The following is a 17,146-nucleotide window of genomic DNA, read 5'->3' as shown; positions in this document are numbered from 1 at the left end:
AGTTGTATGAGTTCCTTTCTGTGAACTGAACACAAAACTCAGGAATTGGTGGCTTAGTTTTTAGATCAGTGGTTATACTAGGCTTAGTATGTGAATCCTTTAAGACACGTAATTAACTTTGTATGTAGCCATATATGTAATTGACTTTGAATGTTCCCTACCTGAGATTAATACTCCTTCAAACATGGATTCATAAAAATTGTGATTTACAGTTCCCAGTTGTTTGAGAGCCTCATGATGGTTTCTAGGATTTAAGATCTTATGACCACTTTTTTTTTCATTTGATCAAAAATTTTATTTTTTCACATGAAAATGTACATGAGTAATAATTATCGACATGTGCATTTGTTTTAGTTATGAAATGTACTATGCCTTCAATTATCCATCATTTAGTGAGGTGTAGCTGGCCCAGGAACAGATAATAAATAGGGCATGTGAAATAAGTAAGTTTCAGCAATAGATATTTCACTTGTATTTCATGTCAGTACTTTTTTGCATCACTTATAAAGGTACAGTGTAATCTTTGTCACCATTCCATTGAAAAAGTTGGCCTTGTAAAATACAACACTCATTTAGTATTCACGCTTTTGTGCCTTTAAGAACTACTTTTTGTTATTTTTGTGTTACAGAACTACAATATGATTCTAAGTGTTTATAGGCTTAACTGCCATAAAGGGTCATTTCTCTGTGTCATTTTATTTCCTTTTATATAGCTATAGTATATTTAAACAGTAATGCTGTACTTTTATAAGGGTTTGTCTATTTAACTATTTCAAGTATATTCTTCACTCTCAGACATTGAAGTAGATTTGTCAGATTATTCTGAGTATTGTAAACAGTGCCTTTTTGATGGAATTCACACTGTTTTGGGTGTCAACTTGTGCCATACTACACATAAAATTCTGTGGAAGGCAGTTTTAACTTTTTGAAGAATATCTTAGTCAAATATTTAAGAAAACAAAATTCCATTTTTTCCGGTGTTTAGCATTTCTAACGAGCAATGAATATATTTTTGAGTTTTTTTTTTTTTTTTTGGTTGATATACGGTGATGATGGCAAAATTGATGAGCCATACCTGATGCTGTAGATTATTTTGAATTATGTTACATGTACAGAAATAAAATACTAATATTAGCATTTATACCAAATTTTCCAATTTGAACCAGTAAGGGGTAACACCACACAAATCACTGAGTTTACATTTCAGCTTCTATTTCATGTGACTACATGGATAAAGAAATTCTTTAAAATGTATAACCTGCCACTATTGTGTCATTTGACTTTACGTAATTTGACTTGATTTTGTTTACGTATAGTGTGTGAATTTAGTATATTTAAGTTACTTTTTGTTACTCTTTAACATACTATTTGTTTGGTTACAGTTTTTAATTGAAGATGGACTGTTAAAATCGTATAGGACCAGTGTCTCCTTAATATGATTAACATATTTAGAAGAGCCACAAGAAACCCATGACAAAATGAATGTGAACATACTTTCTAAAATGTTTAGAAAATTTTATCTTTTTGCATTTATCATGTAAAATTATTTAGTATTACAATATTGATGTTTATTTAAAGAAAAATGCCATGAAACATTTGAATTGATGAGCCACAGAATTACTTCAGTTGAAAATTTTTTCACTTTTTAGCATGCTAAATATACATTTAAGTTAAATATCCTGTTTAATAGCCATTTATAAATTCAGACACTACCACTGGTCAGTTTTGTATAATAGAATAAAAAGTGTGTTATCTGCAGTGTAAGTACAGCACACTGTCACATCCTTTCCCTAAGGTGCATAGTAGATGTACAGATAGTCATAGGCAACTGTTTTGTAATGTATTACATTTCTAATCTATTATTCCTAACCTATTATAAATGTTTGCAGAGACAAAAGAATTGAATTTTTCTAATCTGTAAAATTATGCTAACTTCTACAGGTAGGCATTCTGAATAAAATTCTTAAAAAGAGTAAACTGTGATCAAATGACTTTGAATATAACATATAGTGACTGAATTACTTCATCCTAATTTTTAAATTGAAAAAAAAAATCTTTTTTTGTAGGGGTAGTTGTGAAGGAGGGTGAAGGGCTGGGAAGGGATTTAATAGTTAGAATCCCTATTGTATGCTTTCCTTGGTGCTTTTATATTCATTCTTCTTAACTACTCATAATAACCTTAAGCTAAGTGGAAGTTAGCCCGACTTTATAGATGAAGAGTCTGAGACTCAGAGAAGTTAAATGACTCCAAAAGCTATACAGTAAAAGTGATAGCAAGCATAAGTTTGAATCCATGTCTGACTTCAATATCCACTCTCCTTCCACTGTACGCTTAAGTAGAACTCTGATGGTAGCACTTTTAAATGTTTTTAGATTAATCCACTGCTTCAATCAGTATACTATAGCTATATCCACTGCTGCTTTGTGATGGGTAGAACCAGAAAAAATGTTACCATTAAACAAGTATATATACAAAACCTATATAGAAGTTTTTTCTTCCCCCTCCCTCAAATCACTTACTAGTCCATACTGAGTCAACATCAGGTGAGTTCCAAATCATTCCTGCCTGGTTTTCCTCTCTTTTCCTCTGTCCTTCTCCCCTTCCATTTTTGCTCTCTCCTCAGAATCCACTTGCTTCTGGCTAATAGTTGGTTCTGTCTTACTAATTGGGGGGAATGGAAAGGAGGGCATTACAGATTTTCCCTAGCCTATGTATAGGAATGAGAGGAAAGGAGAACAGTCCCTCATTCTTCAACCTCAATGAAAAAGCTGCAAGATAAGTAATTTTGTTACTAATATTGACTGCACTGTAATAGGCTTCCTGTGTTGTGCTATCATCCTAATTGGCTCTTCTGCAATTTACAAAATATCCTTTTCTTGTAGAGAGAGTGGGTCAATACGCGACTGAATATCACAGTTATTGGGGGGGGGGGGGGTGCTGTAAATAATCGTTGAGTGCTTAATATATGCCAGGCACCATACAAAAAAAAGAAAAAAGAAAAGCTCTTTGCAAACATTCTCACTCTCTTGTGAGGTTTTCTTTTATATACTACTTTTTTTTTTTTTTTAAACTGGAGATGGAAGAGGTTACTTACTGAATGTCACAGATAAGTGTCATCGCAAACCCAGGTGTATGTTCTTTCTGCCTGTTTTCTTCTGCAGTTGTACCCACCAATCTTAGGTCACTGTGCTTTACTTTCTTTTTTTTTTTTTAAACATTTATTTATTTTTGAGACAGAGCATGAACAGGGGAGGGTCAGAGATGGAGACACAGAATCTGAAACAGGCTCCAGGCTCTGAGCTGTCAGCACAGAGCCCTACGCGGGGCTTGAACCCACGGACCATGAGATCATGACCTGAGCCAAAGTCGGACACTTAACCGACTGAGCCACCCAGGCGCCCCTGTGCTTTATGTGCTTTAAAGGCATACTAGTGATCACTAGTGTAGCTAAGTCTTCCCATCTATCCCTTCTGCTAAAGAAAAAGTAAGTTGTAGTGGCTGGGGGACTTAAAGTGATATCCACGTCAAGGAAATCTGGCAAAGCCCCCTGCGGAAAGCATGAAGCCTGCAGCTCGTGACCGTGAAGGCCAGGCCTTTGCCCATCCGTCCTGCATCCCGAGCCGGCCTCTGTGATGGGAAGAAAAGCAACTGATGATACTGTGGACAGAATATTCATGAGTCCAACGCGGAGGTTTTGTCAGGGGTGGGGCACGAGCCCCGGTCCGCCCGCGGTGCCCATTCCCTCCTTCACATACGCTCCCCAGGCGTGCCGACTTCCAGAGAGGAAGGACGTTTCCTGGGAGACGGAGAGATTTGGTGGCAGCTGAAGCCGCTGCAGGGAATGAATTTACCCAGGGAGCTGGGAAAGGGCCAGCAGTTTCCGCTCCAGGAACAGCTAGCTCCCGGGAAGTCTTGCCCTCTTTCCTAGCTTCGCGAGCTTTTGGAACGCTAGTCCCAGGTGGCCGAACAGCAGGCTACTCCGCTTGTGGGTCATAGGGGGGAGTGAGCCGAGCTGGGCCAGCTGACAACCCCCTCCCCGCCCCTTCCGCTTCCGTCGGGCTCCTCCCTCCTTCTGGTGGTGCTAGGGCTTCGCCGCCGCCGGAAGCCACGCGGCTCTTACGCCCTATGGCCGCCGCGGGGTCCGCGAAGGTGGCGTTGCGGGTGGCGGAAGTGCTGGAGACCATCGTGAGCTGCTGCGTGGGCCCCGAGGGGCGGCAAGTTCTGTGTACGAAGCCCACCGGCGAGGTGCTGATCAGTCGGGATGGAGGCTGCCTTCTGGAGGCGCTACACTTAGAACATCCCATAGCCAGGTACCCGTGCCCCGCGTTCCACCTCGTTATAGTGTCCCTTAGCCAGGTACTATTGTCCCATTCTCCTGCCCAGAGCCGGGCACCGCAGGCTATCCTCTGACCCTTCCTTAGAATGTACTATTGGGAAGACTGACCTCGGGTGAGACTATTGTATGCTCAGGGTTCGAGCGGTGTGCAATGGAATGTTCTTGGGGACGTCAAATCTTACCAAACTTCCAGGAACATTGATTCCCCCTCCTCCCTGCTCCACCTAACCCCAGAATCTTGAAATAGAACAAAGTAACTTGAAGAAAAGGAAAAAGTAATACTAAAGACATCAAAAGGATAGTATTATTTTATGCCTTTACCTGTGAAGCCATGGTTTCGACTTGATTTATTTGTAAGAAGGCAGCCCGCTGAAATTCTGAGTTGCTTTATTTCTTTTTTTGTACAGGATGATGGTAGCCTGTGTTTCCAGTCATCTAAGAAAAACAGGAGATGGTGCTAAAACATTTATTATCTTTCTTTGTCACTTACTCAGAGGACTTCATGCAGTCACAGACAAAGAACAGGATTCTTTGATTTCCAAAAATATTCAAACCCATAGAAGGCATTGGAAAAATTGTTGTCAGTGGAAATTTATTTCTCAGGCTCTTCTGAAGTTTCAGACACAAGTATTAGATTATATTATGGGCCACTACTTAAGCAAACACTTTTTGTCTATCTTTTCTTTATCCACTAAAGAGAGAACATTGTGTAGAAGCTCTTTAGAGTTGCTCTTAGAAGCATACTTTTGTGGAAGAGTGGGAAGAAATAATCAAAACTTTATTTCACAATTGATGTGTGACTACTTTTTCAAGTGTATGGCTTGTGAAAGTGGATATGAAGAAGTATTTGAGTTAGTGGATGACTATTTTATAGAGTTGAACGTTGGTGTCACTGGCCTTCCTGTCTCAGATTCCAGGATCATAGCTGGGCTTGTGCTTCATAGAGACTTTTCTGTATACTGTCCAGCAGATGGTGACATAAGAATAGTGATAGTAACAGAGACCATTCAGCCCCCTTTTTCAACTTCTGGATCAGAGTTTATTTTAAATTCAGAAGCACAGTTTCGGACATCTCAGTTTTGGATTATGGAAAGGACAAAAGCAATCATGAAACATTTACAGAGTCAGAATGTAAAATTGCTGCTGTCTAGTGTGAAACAACCAGATTTAGTTATTTATTATGCAGGACTGAATGGCATATCTGTCGTGGAGTGTTTATCCTCTGAAGAAGTCTCTCTTATCCAGAGGGTTGTTGGTCTTTCTCCCTTTGTATTGCCGCATACCTCTTCGCGGTATGAAATCTGTAACACTGCTTTGATGAATTTTTGTAAGCCCCTTATCCTTAGATCCAAAAGGTATGTTCATCTTGGCTTGATTGGCACATGTTCGTTTATACCACACTGTATAGTACTTTGTGCACCAGTGCAGGGTCTTGTGGAACAGCATAAAAGTGCTTTACATGGAGCATTTAAAATGCTGCGGCAGTTATTTAAAGACCTTGATCTAAATTACATGATACAAGCCAGTGATCAAAATTATGCATCAAGTCCTCTTACCTACAAGAATAGCAGAGAAAGTACACCATTGCCAGAAATTGTTAATGGCTCAAGGCAAAGCCCATATCAGGGCACAGTTGTAAAGAACAAAGGTAAGCTGGCAACAACTCAAACATATTTAAAAGTATATTCAAATTTTGTAGTTCCAAGTATAGAATTAGAAACACATATTCCACGTTCAGTACAAAAAGTGACACCAACAGATACATACCAGGCAGATGAAACATTGAGATATTTATCTCTAGCCAAAACCAGGATAGTTGATGACAGTGAACCACTTATGGAGAGTAATTCTGCTAATTCAACAACAGAAAACACTAGAATAGAAATTTCTGATGAAAATTTGCAAGTCACAGAAATTGCTGGAAGGGGAAGCATGTTACCAGTGAGAGAGAAGTCACTGGAGATGTGTACATCCCACGGTTACTGCTTCTCATCTATACCAGCAGGTTGTGTTTTGCCAGTGGGTGGTAATTTTGAGTTTTTGTTACATTACTATCTTCTGAACTACGCCAAAAAATGTCACCAATCAGAAGAAACTATGGTTAGCGTGATAATAGCTAATGCTCTTTTAGGCATTCCCAAAATCCTGTATAAGCCTAAGAAGGGAAACTATAGCTTTCCACAAATATATGTAAGAACTCTCCATGCAATACAAACCCATCAACCCATGGTAAGCAGTCAGACAGGTTTGGAATCAGTAGCTAGTAAATACCAATTACTAACTTCCGTTCTTCAATGTTTAACAAAAATTTTAACCATTGATTTGGTAATCAATATTAAGAGACAACCTCAGGAAGTTTATGATCAAGATTCAGAAGAGGAAGTATAAAATTGGAAGTTTTTTTATTAACCAAAATTTTAACCCAACTCAAGCCATAAAGTAAAAAATGTGACCACTGATTCTCAAATCAATTTGGTCTAGTTAGGAAAACATCAAAACTTAAAAAAAATCCTTAGAAGAACTACAGTAACAGGCTAGCAGACATTCAGATGCAAATATTAGACAACATTCTGGAACATTCTGGAAGGATGAAGCCTTCCACATGAGGGAAGCCAAGATATGACTGTGTGTCTTTCTTCCCCTTGAATTTCCCTGTGTCTCAGCTCTGTGTTAGTCCGTGTATATGGGAGAGGGTGTTCCTTTATAGTCCTTTTTACTTTTCTGTACATTTTTTCACTCTCTTCATCTGTCCTCCTTGCCTTTCTGTATTTATTTACTTCATAGGATTATTTAATCTGAGATTTGGATAAGGTCTTCAAATGTCATCCTATTCTAATTGTTTATAATATTAAACATTATTTGCTTCATTTAAAATAATGTATTTTCTCTATTTCTAATTTCTAAAAAGCAATGAATAAAAAGTCTTGATTTCTTTTCTCAAGAAGCATATAAACTAAATTAGTTTTTACTTTTATATATCCCTTTATTTATTTCTGTTTTATGTGGAAAAGCCTGGATATATTTTTTTCACTGTCCATACACCACTGAATATGTAACTAGAAATATGACCTTGTGCATTGCAAACTTACTTTCATTTCTGTAGTTAAAAGTTAATTTCAGAAAGCTTATGAAATTCATACTGTATTTTCTCCTGTTCTCTAAGAGCTTGTAAAAATAATTCACATATTTGCTGGTTTTTCTTATATTTGGTGCATAGCCAGAGTTAATTTGTAATAAAGAATTTGAAAATTATTTATTTCTAATGTGAATTTCATATATTTATATTTTATTATAAAGGTTTATAAGTGCAAATGACGTGCATCTAGCCGTAGATAAGGACAGTGTCCTCTACTTTTAATAGTTCTCTGTAACACCCAAAACACCACTATGTTTATACCAAGTATTCAGAAGTGCCTGTTGAATAAAACTATTACCTTTAATCCATTCTCCTAAGTACATGTTTCCAACTTATGAAGTCAACAAATTCTTTTTTTTTTTTTAATGTTTTTATTTATTTTCGAGAGACAGACAGAAACAGAGCACAAGTGGGGAAGGGGCAGAGAGAGAGGGAGACAGAATCTGAAGCAGGCTCCAGGCTCCAAGCTGTCAGCACAGAGCCAGATGCGAGGCTCGAACTCAGGAACCACGAGATCATGACCTGAGCTGAAGTTGGTCACTTAGCCCACTGAGCCACCCAGGCATCTCACAAAGTCAACAAATCCTTAATGAGTGCTTTTCATGTGCCAAATGCTGACTCCACTGTGATAAACTGTAGTTCCTGCCTCCATACCCCTTTCCTGAAAAGGTAATGACACTATCTTGGATTGATACTGAATTTAGGAAACCTGATTTAAAAATTTTAATTACAGTAAAACTTGAAAAAGCGATGACTAAGAACATATTAAACTAACATCTTGCAGTATCTCATGATCTTTTAAATTAACTGTAATTTCATTTTTTTAAGGTTTATGCCATATGATAGCATTATTTCATTTCTGAGATGGAGAGAGTAAATTAATTCTGTTTCTTGTACTGAATTCATAGATGTATGAACCTACTGTAATATTGCTGTACAATTTTTTCCATTCACTTTTTAAATTGCCTGTTAGATCATTAGATAGTTTTACCTTATTTTATTGTTGCTATTTTAAATACACCATCATTGAAGGCATTCAAAGACTTTTCTAGCTGTGCCCAGACATATGTCCTTGCCCAGACATATGTCCTTGCATATGGTAGGCATTTTATAGCTATAAATAATCAGGAGTCCAGAAACCCCTTTGTAAGCTGGGCCTGGGTCTTTGTATGTTTGGCACCTGGTCTAATATCTGGCACACAATAGTAGCCAATAAATGTCTGTTGAAGAACTATTTGTTGACTGAATCAGTCATTTGATCGTCATAGAGGAGGTCATAATTATTTCTGTCAAAGTTTCATGGGAAAGAATCTGTTTTGGGGGAGAAAGAGCAGAAAATGTAGAACAGGTCTACACGAAGCAATCTTTTTTCTTTTAAATCTCTTCTAATCTCTTTTAAAAAATATCCCTCAAAAATGGTGATAGAGCTTTCATGGGTTATCTTTATCATTTACAGAATAACACCAGGGAGTTTACATCACTGGGTTAGACAGGAGAGCACTTTTACAAATGTAATTACATTGTATTTAAACCCTCTTCCACAAAGAATTTGAGACGGCCTGCCTGCAACAAGAGCAGACAAAATTACTGTAAAATCTGAATATAAATTAAAGAATCAAGACCAAAGAAAATATAAAAGATGAAGTCAAGCCCATGTTCCTGTTTTCTGTTGCTGCATAATGAATAACTTCAAAACTAACTTACTAGATTTGAACTACTATATTATTACCTCCCATGGTTGTGGGGGTTACCCAACCTTAGCTGGACAGCTTCCACTGTATTCTGTTGGTTCAGACAGTCACAAAGTTCAGCTGAAGTTCAAGGAGAGGGAACACAGGCCCCACCACTCAATGGCAAGAGTGTCAATGTCACATTATTAGAAGATCATGTGGGATGAGATATGTTGAGGCAGCTATCTTTGGAAAATACAATCTGCCACACCACGGAAGGGAGAAAAGGACAAATACGTGCTAACTTCTCAACTGGGATTTTTATTATTGTGTCCTGAAGTTACATGACCACTTCCCACAAATGCATTTCCCTGATAACTTTTGTGAACCTCCTGATTTTTTTGCACTGGGCCAGCACAAGCTATTTTTATCCCCTAAACAATAGGCATTAGATTGTTGAATAGCCCTAACTCTTTGAAGCCAGGGGAGCTATTTAATCACTTTATACTGGAAGTGGAGTGGCATGGTGTCCATGTGTCACGCTAGGGGAGGGAGGAGGAATGCAATTGCAGCCTGAACTTTCATCAGATACTACTTACCCCCTCTCAAAAGGAATAGAATAGGTCTTTCCCATCATCACAGCGCAGCAGAAAAACAAAAACTACAGCTCAGGAGCCATCTATCTGTCTGTCTATCATGTTATAGTTATTCCTTGCAGCTTTGTAAGAAGGAGATTGGTGACAATCTAAACTCTAAGTGGATACACAAACTAAAAGGGGTAGGGGCAGTAATTTGGGGGGGAACATGCATAGGGAAGAGGTAGAAAGGTAATTTCTCAGTATGCCACTATGTGCTGGTTATTACAAATTTTGTTTTCCCAGCCAGCCTCTTCTCTGAAGCCTCGGCTCACTCACTGAACTGCCAACCTAGTCTCTACTTGGAGACTCACCCTTAACTTGTCCAAAACAGGGTTGCTATTTCCCATCCCCTAAACCTGGTTCTCTCCCTGCTGTCCTGTCTTAAGTTAATGGTATCCACCACCTGTCCACATGCTCAGGATAAAACCTGAAGAGACAACTTGACTCTAAACTTCACATCCCACAGCCAGTCTATCAGCAAATCCTCTGGTTCCACATATAAAATAGATTTCAGATCCTCACAATTGTTGGTGCGGCCCAGATCACCTCATCTCTGACCTGCAGCAGCCTCCTACAGCCTTTGTTTCTGTCTCATCTTGTACTTCTCTTGAGTTATTTCCCCCCAATTTTTTATTTAAAATTTTTTATTTATTTTTAAAAATTTGTTTAATGTTTATTTATTTTTGAGAGACAGAGAGAGACAGAGCACAAGTAGGGAAGGAGCAGAGAGAGAGGGAGACAGAATCCGAAGCAGGCTGCAGGACAGAGCCTGATGCAAGGCTCGAACTCATGAACCACGAGATCATGACCTGAGCCGAAGTTGGCACTTAACCGACTGAGCTCACCCAGGCGCCCTGATTTAAAAATTTTTAAATCCACAAAAATGTTGAAAAAACCATACAATGAACACCTACATACCCTTCATCTAGATTTTCCAACTGCCATTTTACCCCTTTGTCCATGTGCACATGCACATACATGCAAACACACGTTTTACTAAATCATACTGAACATACTGAAAGTAAACTGAGGACATTATACTTTATCCCTAAATACCTCACTATGTATTTCCCATGAATAAGGACTTCCCCTACATGACTGCATGATTCTTTTTTTTTTTTTTTTTTTTTTTTTTTTAGGAAGGAAGGGGCAGATGGAGAGGGAGAGAATCCCAAGCAGGCTCCACCCTCAGCACACAGCCCAACGTGGGGCTTGATCCCATGACTGTGAGATCATGACCTGAGCTGAAATCAAGAGTCAGATGCTTAACTGACTGAGCCACCCAGATGCTCCCAATGATTCTTTTAAAATGCAAGTCGTTATGTCATTCTCCAGCTTGAAGCTCTCCAAAGAGTTTTCTTTCATGCAGAATGAAATCCAAATGTATCATAATCTACAAGGCTCCACATGATCTGCCCACCGCTTATCCTTTAGATGACATCTCCTACCTCTCTCCCTCTAGCTTTCTTCCATCAGTTACGCTGACTTTATCAACTAGGACAGGTTATGCCATACTGAGGCAAAAACTCCAAATCTCAGAGGCTTGGCACAATACAATTTGTTTCTTGCTCACATTTATGTCTATTAGGGGTCAGCTGGGAACTTTGCCCCCATTGTTTTCTCCCTCATTCTTAGATTCTGGTTGATGGAGCAGTCACTGTCTGAAGTATTTCCAATCATCATGCCAGAAAGAGAAAAAAGAGTTGTAGACAGCCTTGCATTCACCCTGTCCGTTAAATGGCACATGTCATTTCTGCTCATGATTCGCTGTCTAAAATAAGTCATATGGTCCTACCTATGCACAGAAGAACTAGCTAATGCAATCTTATCTTGTACCTAGGAGAGAGAACCAGCACACTTGGCAAATAGCACTAATGAGTACCCAAACTGGCCTTTCTGTTCTTTGAACATACAAATTCATTCCAACCTCTGAGCTTTCTACTTGCTGTTGTGTTTACTTAGAACTCTCTTCCCCACTAACTTTATATGGCTCATTTTCTTATTTAATTCAAGAATCTCTGCCTTAAGGTTACCTGTTCAGATGTGCCTTTCTTGACCTTTTAATCTAAAGTAATGCCATTTCCTTCCTCATCACTGCCCATCACAGTCTTCCTACCTTCTTAAGCTTTTTTTCGGAGCACATGTTATTGGTATGTGTGTTTATTTTTTTGTATTGACTGCCTTCCCCACTAGAATGTAGACTTCATAAGGACTTTGACTTCTTTACTTCCATATTTCCAACATTTAGGATAATGCCTGACCGGGTAGGCTCTTGATAAAGTTCAGTTAATGAATGAATAAGAGTGGACCATTTAAAAGACTAAGGCTTCCTCCTCCTGAACAATGATCAAATAGACCCAACCAACATTTGCCTCAATGACCATTTTTGTTTGTGTTCACAGCCGCCTAAATTCTGACGGACGACGGTGTTTTCGTAAAACACTAAATCACCGCAAAGCCCTGCTGGCCTGGAAGCCATTCTGTTCCCTCCAAGTGACTTAGCATGTCTCCGTTCTGAACAATCATTTATTCATTTTAAAGAGTAGACCACGGGGTGCCTAACGGTTCCATCGGTTAAGCGTCTGACTCTTGATTTCCGCTCAGGTCATGATCTCACCGTGTGTGAGATTGAGCCCCACATCGAGCTCTGTGCTAATGGCACAGAACCTGCTTCGGATTCTCTCTCTCTCCCTCTCTCTCTGCCCCTCCCCCGCTCTCTTTCTCTGTCTCAAAATAAATAAACATAAAAAAAAATAAATGAGTAAAATAAAGAGTAGGTTTCAGTAGGAAATTTTATTTCCAAGTCAGTGTCAAAAGCCTCTCAGCAGCATGGATTGATGACATACTGTGTTACGGTTGAATCGCATCCCTGCTTGGGTTAACAGTATGGTAAAATATGTGTAATTCTTTCAGTCTCTGTCATTCACTACTCCTTTAGATTTGGATTTAGCACCACGTAAGAGAGGGGCATTCTTATCCCCGCCATCACCAGTGCCAGATCTTATAAATAGATATCTGCGGGGCGCCTGGGTGGCGCAGTCGGTTAAGCGTCCGACTTCAGCCAGGTCACGATCTTGCGGTCCGTGAGTCCGTGAGTTCGAGCCCCGCGTCAGGCTCTGGGCTGATGGCTCGGAGCCTGGAGCCTGTTTCCGATTCTGTGTCTCCCTCTCTCTCTGCCCCTCCCCCGCTCATGCTGTGTCTCTCTCTGTCCCAAAAATAAATAAAAATAAAACGTTGGAAAAAAAAAAAAATTATAAATAGATATCTGAGTGAAAACCTCCCTGATCATTGCAACAGAGGTCCTTACACCCAGATCAAACACACCTAATTGATGATTGAGGGGTTCTAATTATGATGAACTCCATTATCTGTGCCCCACTATAGGGAAATCCCTGCTGCAACAACAGAAATGTCCATTTTCTCTACACAGGGAGTCCCATGGTATATTTAATATTAATATGTATTCCTAAAGTACATATGTACAAAACATGGAACTTGTATCTCAATTTACCCATCATTTTGTACTTAATTAACTCCCATACTGAATTCCTCTATATGTCTTAAAATTTACATTACCTTACAATATAATTAGCATAATAATTAGCATAGGTTTCTATTTTTTTTTATTTTTTAATGTTTATTTATTTTTGAGAGAGAGACAGAGTGAGAGTGGGGGAGGGGCAGAGAGAGAGGGAGACACAGACTCTGAAGCAGGTTCCAGGCTCTGAGCTGTCAACACAGAGCCCAACACAGGGCTTCAACACACTGACCATGAGATCATGACCTGAGCCAAAGTCGGACACTTAACCGGCTGAGCTACCCAGGTGCCCTTAATGTGGGTTTCTCATAGAATTCCCCCATGTAGTAATTTCTACATTCTTACATGGACAAATGATAACGTGGGCATTAATTGAGAAGGGAGTTATATTAAATGCTCCTTGAGAAGACTTTGTTGGTTATTTAGAAAAAAGAAGTCCATTCATACATTTATACTATTTGCCATATTTTACTCTAACCCTTTTGAGAAGCAAGAAAAGATCTTTTATGTATGCATAAGAAACAAAATTAACTACATAGAAAAAACAAAATAGGGACATTTTACAGATTGTGTTTATAGTCTACACTCTGAGGCACAGCATGGCGGAAAGAACATAGTCTTTGAAGTCAAGCAGTCCAGTATTGCCATCCTGACTCCATCAGTTACTGGTTGTATAGCTGGACAAGTTGCTAAATACCTCTTCTGTCTTAATTTCCTCATCTATGAAGTGTCAGTAATAGTACATATTATGTGGTGAAGATTAATAAGGATCTTGAAATCTTGAAATTAATAAAGATCCATGACAGGTGCCCAACACAAAGCCTGCCACGTTGTTAAATAGGAACTTAACAAATGTTAACTTTATTTCTTCCTTTGGTTGACTATAAAATACTAACTTTTCCCTTCTTCCTCCAATTTTTCAATTATACAAGCTAATCGCTGCCCTTCATGTGGCAGCATGGAAAAAAGCAGAGACCTTTGGGACCCATGCCAGCATGGACTATGGATATCACAGACATAGCAGAAATTTGTTGTGGCGTATTGTATTTCCTCCCATATTTTCCTTGCCATATGCTCTTCTTTATTTTTTTAATGTTTATTTATTTTTGAGAGATAAGAGTGTGTGGGGGCGGGGAGGGAGAGGGACACAGAATCTGAAGCCATATGCTGTTCTTATGGTAAGACCTTGACACTCTTCCCATGGAGTGGTCCCTCCCCTAAAAATTGGACGATTGCCCTGCCCAATAGACTATAATGAACTGACACTGTGTGACTTCTTAGATTATAAAAGGCCACCTCCTTGTTCTCTTGGAACCCAACCACCATGCTGTAAGGAAGCTCAAGCAGCTTGAGGAGAGGCCCAGATGGAGAAGAACTAAGGCCCTAATCCATAGCCCTGATGAAGTTTCCAGCCAATAGCCAAGCATCAACTTTCCAGTCATTTGAGTGAGGCTTTAAAGTGATCCTCCAGCACCCAGAATTCAGAGGTTTTCTTCATACAAGCTATGCCTATTCCCAGTTGAATTAGATAACATAGTATAGGAAGAAAACTTTCCAGTTATATTTTAAGGATTTGCTGTTAATTTATGAGTAAGTCAACAAGTATGTTATTTAAGTGGAATGCCTCGATAGAGCTGTACACATTATCAAAACATTGACGTGCTTCTGAAGTGGTTTAGTAAATAGCTATGGTCTTGAGCCTTTCAAGTGCTGCCACCCTCCCTGCAATCCTCAAAATCACGTCCTACCACCCTGGTCTCCCGGTCTCCTCCCAGGACCCCTTGGAGCACCCTACAATTCAGATTAACGCCTGGTTCAGTGAGGGAATTTTCAGGGATCCTGCCCCAGTTTTTCGGTATCTACTTTATTTTTTTAAACATCATTTTATTTATTCTTTTAATGTTTATTTTTTGAGAGAGAAAGAGAGAGAAAGCACCGTGTGCATGGTCATGGGAGGGGCAGAGAGAGAGGGAGACAGAGGATCTGAAGTAGGCTCTGTGCTGACAGCAGAGAGCCCAACGTGAGGCCCAAACTCATGTACCATGAGATCATGACCTGAGACAAAGTTGGATGCTTAACTGACTGAGCCACCCAGGCGCCCCTGGTATCTACTTTAATTGGTAGAGTATTAACCATGCCATGCAGGTTGAAATATTGTGAATATCACTTCTTTTTTTGTTTTTTGTTTTTTTTAAGATTTTTAAAAATTTATTTAAGCTCTACACCCAACATGGGGCTTGAACTCATGATCTTGAGATCAAGAGTCACACGCTCTTCTGACTGAGCCAACCAGGCGCCCTGAATATCACTTCTTACTACAATAATATATATATTGTGATGACACTGTAATACTGGGTTTTGGTGATTTTTCCTGTTTTGCTTATCTCTCTATACTCTGTTCCTCTTCTCCTTTCACATTGTATCCCAGCCACCACCCGCCAAACTGGGCAATCCTATGAACTACTTACCAGGTATACTTCCATATCTCTCACTCTGCTGCTTACAAAATCAGATAAAAATGTGCATACATATTCCTACATGTGCATTCGGATTGTTTTTTACTTTCTTGGTTGAGACTTCCCTCAGCTCTTGTCTCACTCACTGCCCATCCCAGGAGGCAGAGGGACTTGCCCGACTGGTGAATGTGGGTAGAAGAATTTTATGTGTTTACTCAGCACTCCCTTTCTTTCTCTTGGTTATGAGAAAGGAAGCATGGTCAGCCTCACCCCTGCAGGCCTGCAACAGGAATCAGCAAGGCTGGGGATCGTGACTGGGTCCATGTGTCTGAGGCAGAGATGGAGTATCCACTCGCCTGCTTCACTTAGCTCCTTAAGCCCTGCAGACCAGTATAAGCATTATCAGGAGTTACTGCGGTGTTCCTGTCTCCCTCAGCCTGAGTCCCAGGTCTGCCTCCCAGTGAGAGGGGTGTTGTTTACTGCGTCCCCAAAAGTCCCATCCCTGCCAGAGACATCACCAGCTTTTTATTGCCAAGGCTCAGTAAAGAAGCAGTGAGGACCAATTGGAACTACTCATGTCCCCACCATCACCTCCAATGTGCCAGCACTCACATCTACACGTGCCTGAACCCTCTCCCACCTCTCCTCACCCCACCAGCTGGGAAGCAGGCCCCAGGAGAGGAATGGAAAAGAGAGGCCAAACTCCACGTCACAGACAACTGAGCTCCTGTTGGGGGATGGGCTGTGAAGAGGACAGGATTCTGAGAATTTTAGTTATCGGCTCCAAAAGTAACCACTGGAGGGCGCCTGGGTGGCTTAGTCGGGTGAGCGTCTGACTTCAGTTCAGGTCATGATCTCGCAGTTCACGAGTTCGAGCCCCGCGTTGTGCGGTGTGCTGACAGCTCAGAGCCTGGAGCTTGCTTCACATTCTGTGTCTCCCTCTCTGTGCTCATACTCTGCCTCTGTCTCTCGCTCTCAAAAATAAATAAAATATTTTTTAAAATTAAGAAAAATAAAAGCAACCACTGGAATGGGCTTTATTTAGCCAAGGAGACCTAGGTGCTGTTACTTGGCATTATTAATTTTTTTTCCAGCTCCAGAGTGATTTGAGATTCTTAAAAAGCAAAGTTATTGGGAGAACCAAAGTGTTCCATGTTCCTTGCCACCGAGGAGCAATTCTCAAGTTAAATCTCCTGCACAGACATGAAGATGGCATCACATACAAGGGATGGAGAGACATCTCTCTGGTTCACAACTGCAGAACTTTCCACGGAGCAGCAACATTCCTGCTTCCAGGTGCCAGGGGATCTCGTCATAAATTAGCTTAAAGAGTCCAATACTCGTGAGGAGGAAACTAGTGACAATGCTTTA

The 17,146-nt window shown here is 40.0% G+C and overlaps 1 protein-coding gene across 1 annotated transcript; it reads left to right on the top strand.

Annotated features, from left to right (window-relative positions):
• The first annotated feature begins 3,918 nt into the window (after positions 1-3,918).
• Positions 3,919-7,239, top strand: BBS10 (Bardet-Biedl syndrome 10). Its single transcript, XM_042947227.1, has 2 exons — positions 3,919-4,311; positions 4,745-7,239. The coding sequence occupies exons 1-2, from the start codon at positions 4,127-4,129 to the stop codon at positions 6,723-6,725; spliced, it is 2,166 nt and encodes a 721-aa protein (XP_042803161.1). The 5' UTR covers positions 3,919-4,126; the 3' UTR covers positions 6,726-7,239.
• Positions 7,240-17,146: the final 9,907 nt, after the last annotated feature.

This window comes from Panthera leo, chromosome B4 (assembly GCF_018350215.1).
Source record: "Panthera leo isolate Ple1 chromosome B4, P.leo_Ple1_pat1.1, whole genome shotgun sequence".
NCBI lineage: Eukaryota > Metazoa > Chordata > Mammalia > Carnivora > Felidae > Panthera > Panthera leo.
This window is presented reverse-complemented; position numbering and strand designations above follow the sequence as displayed.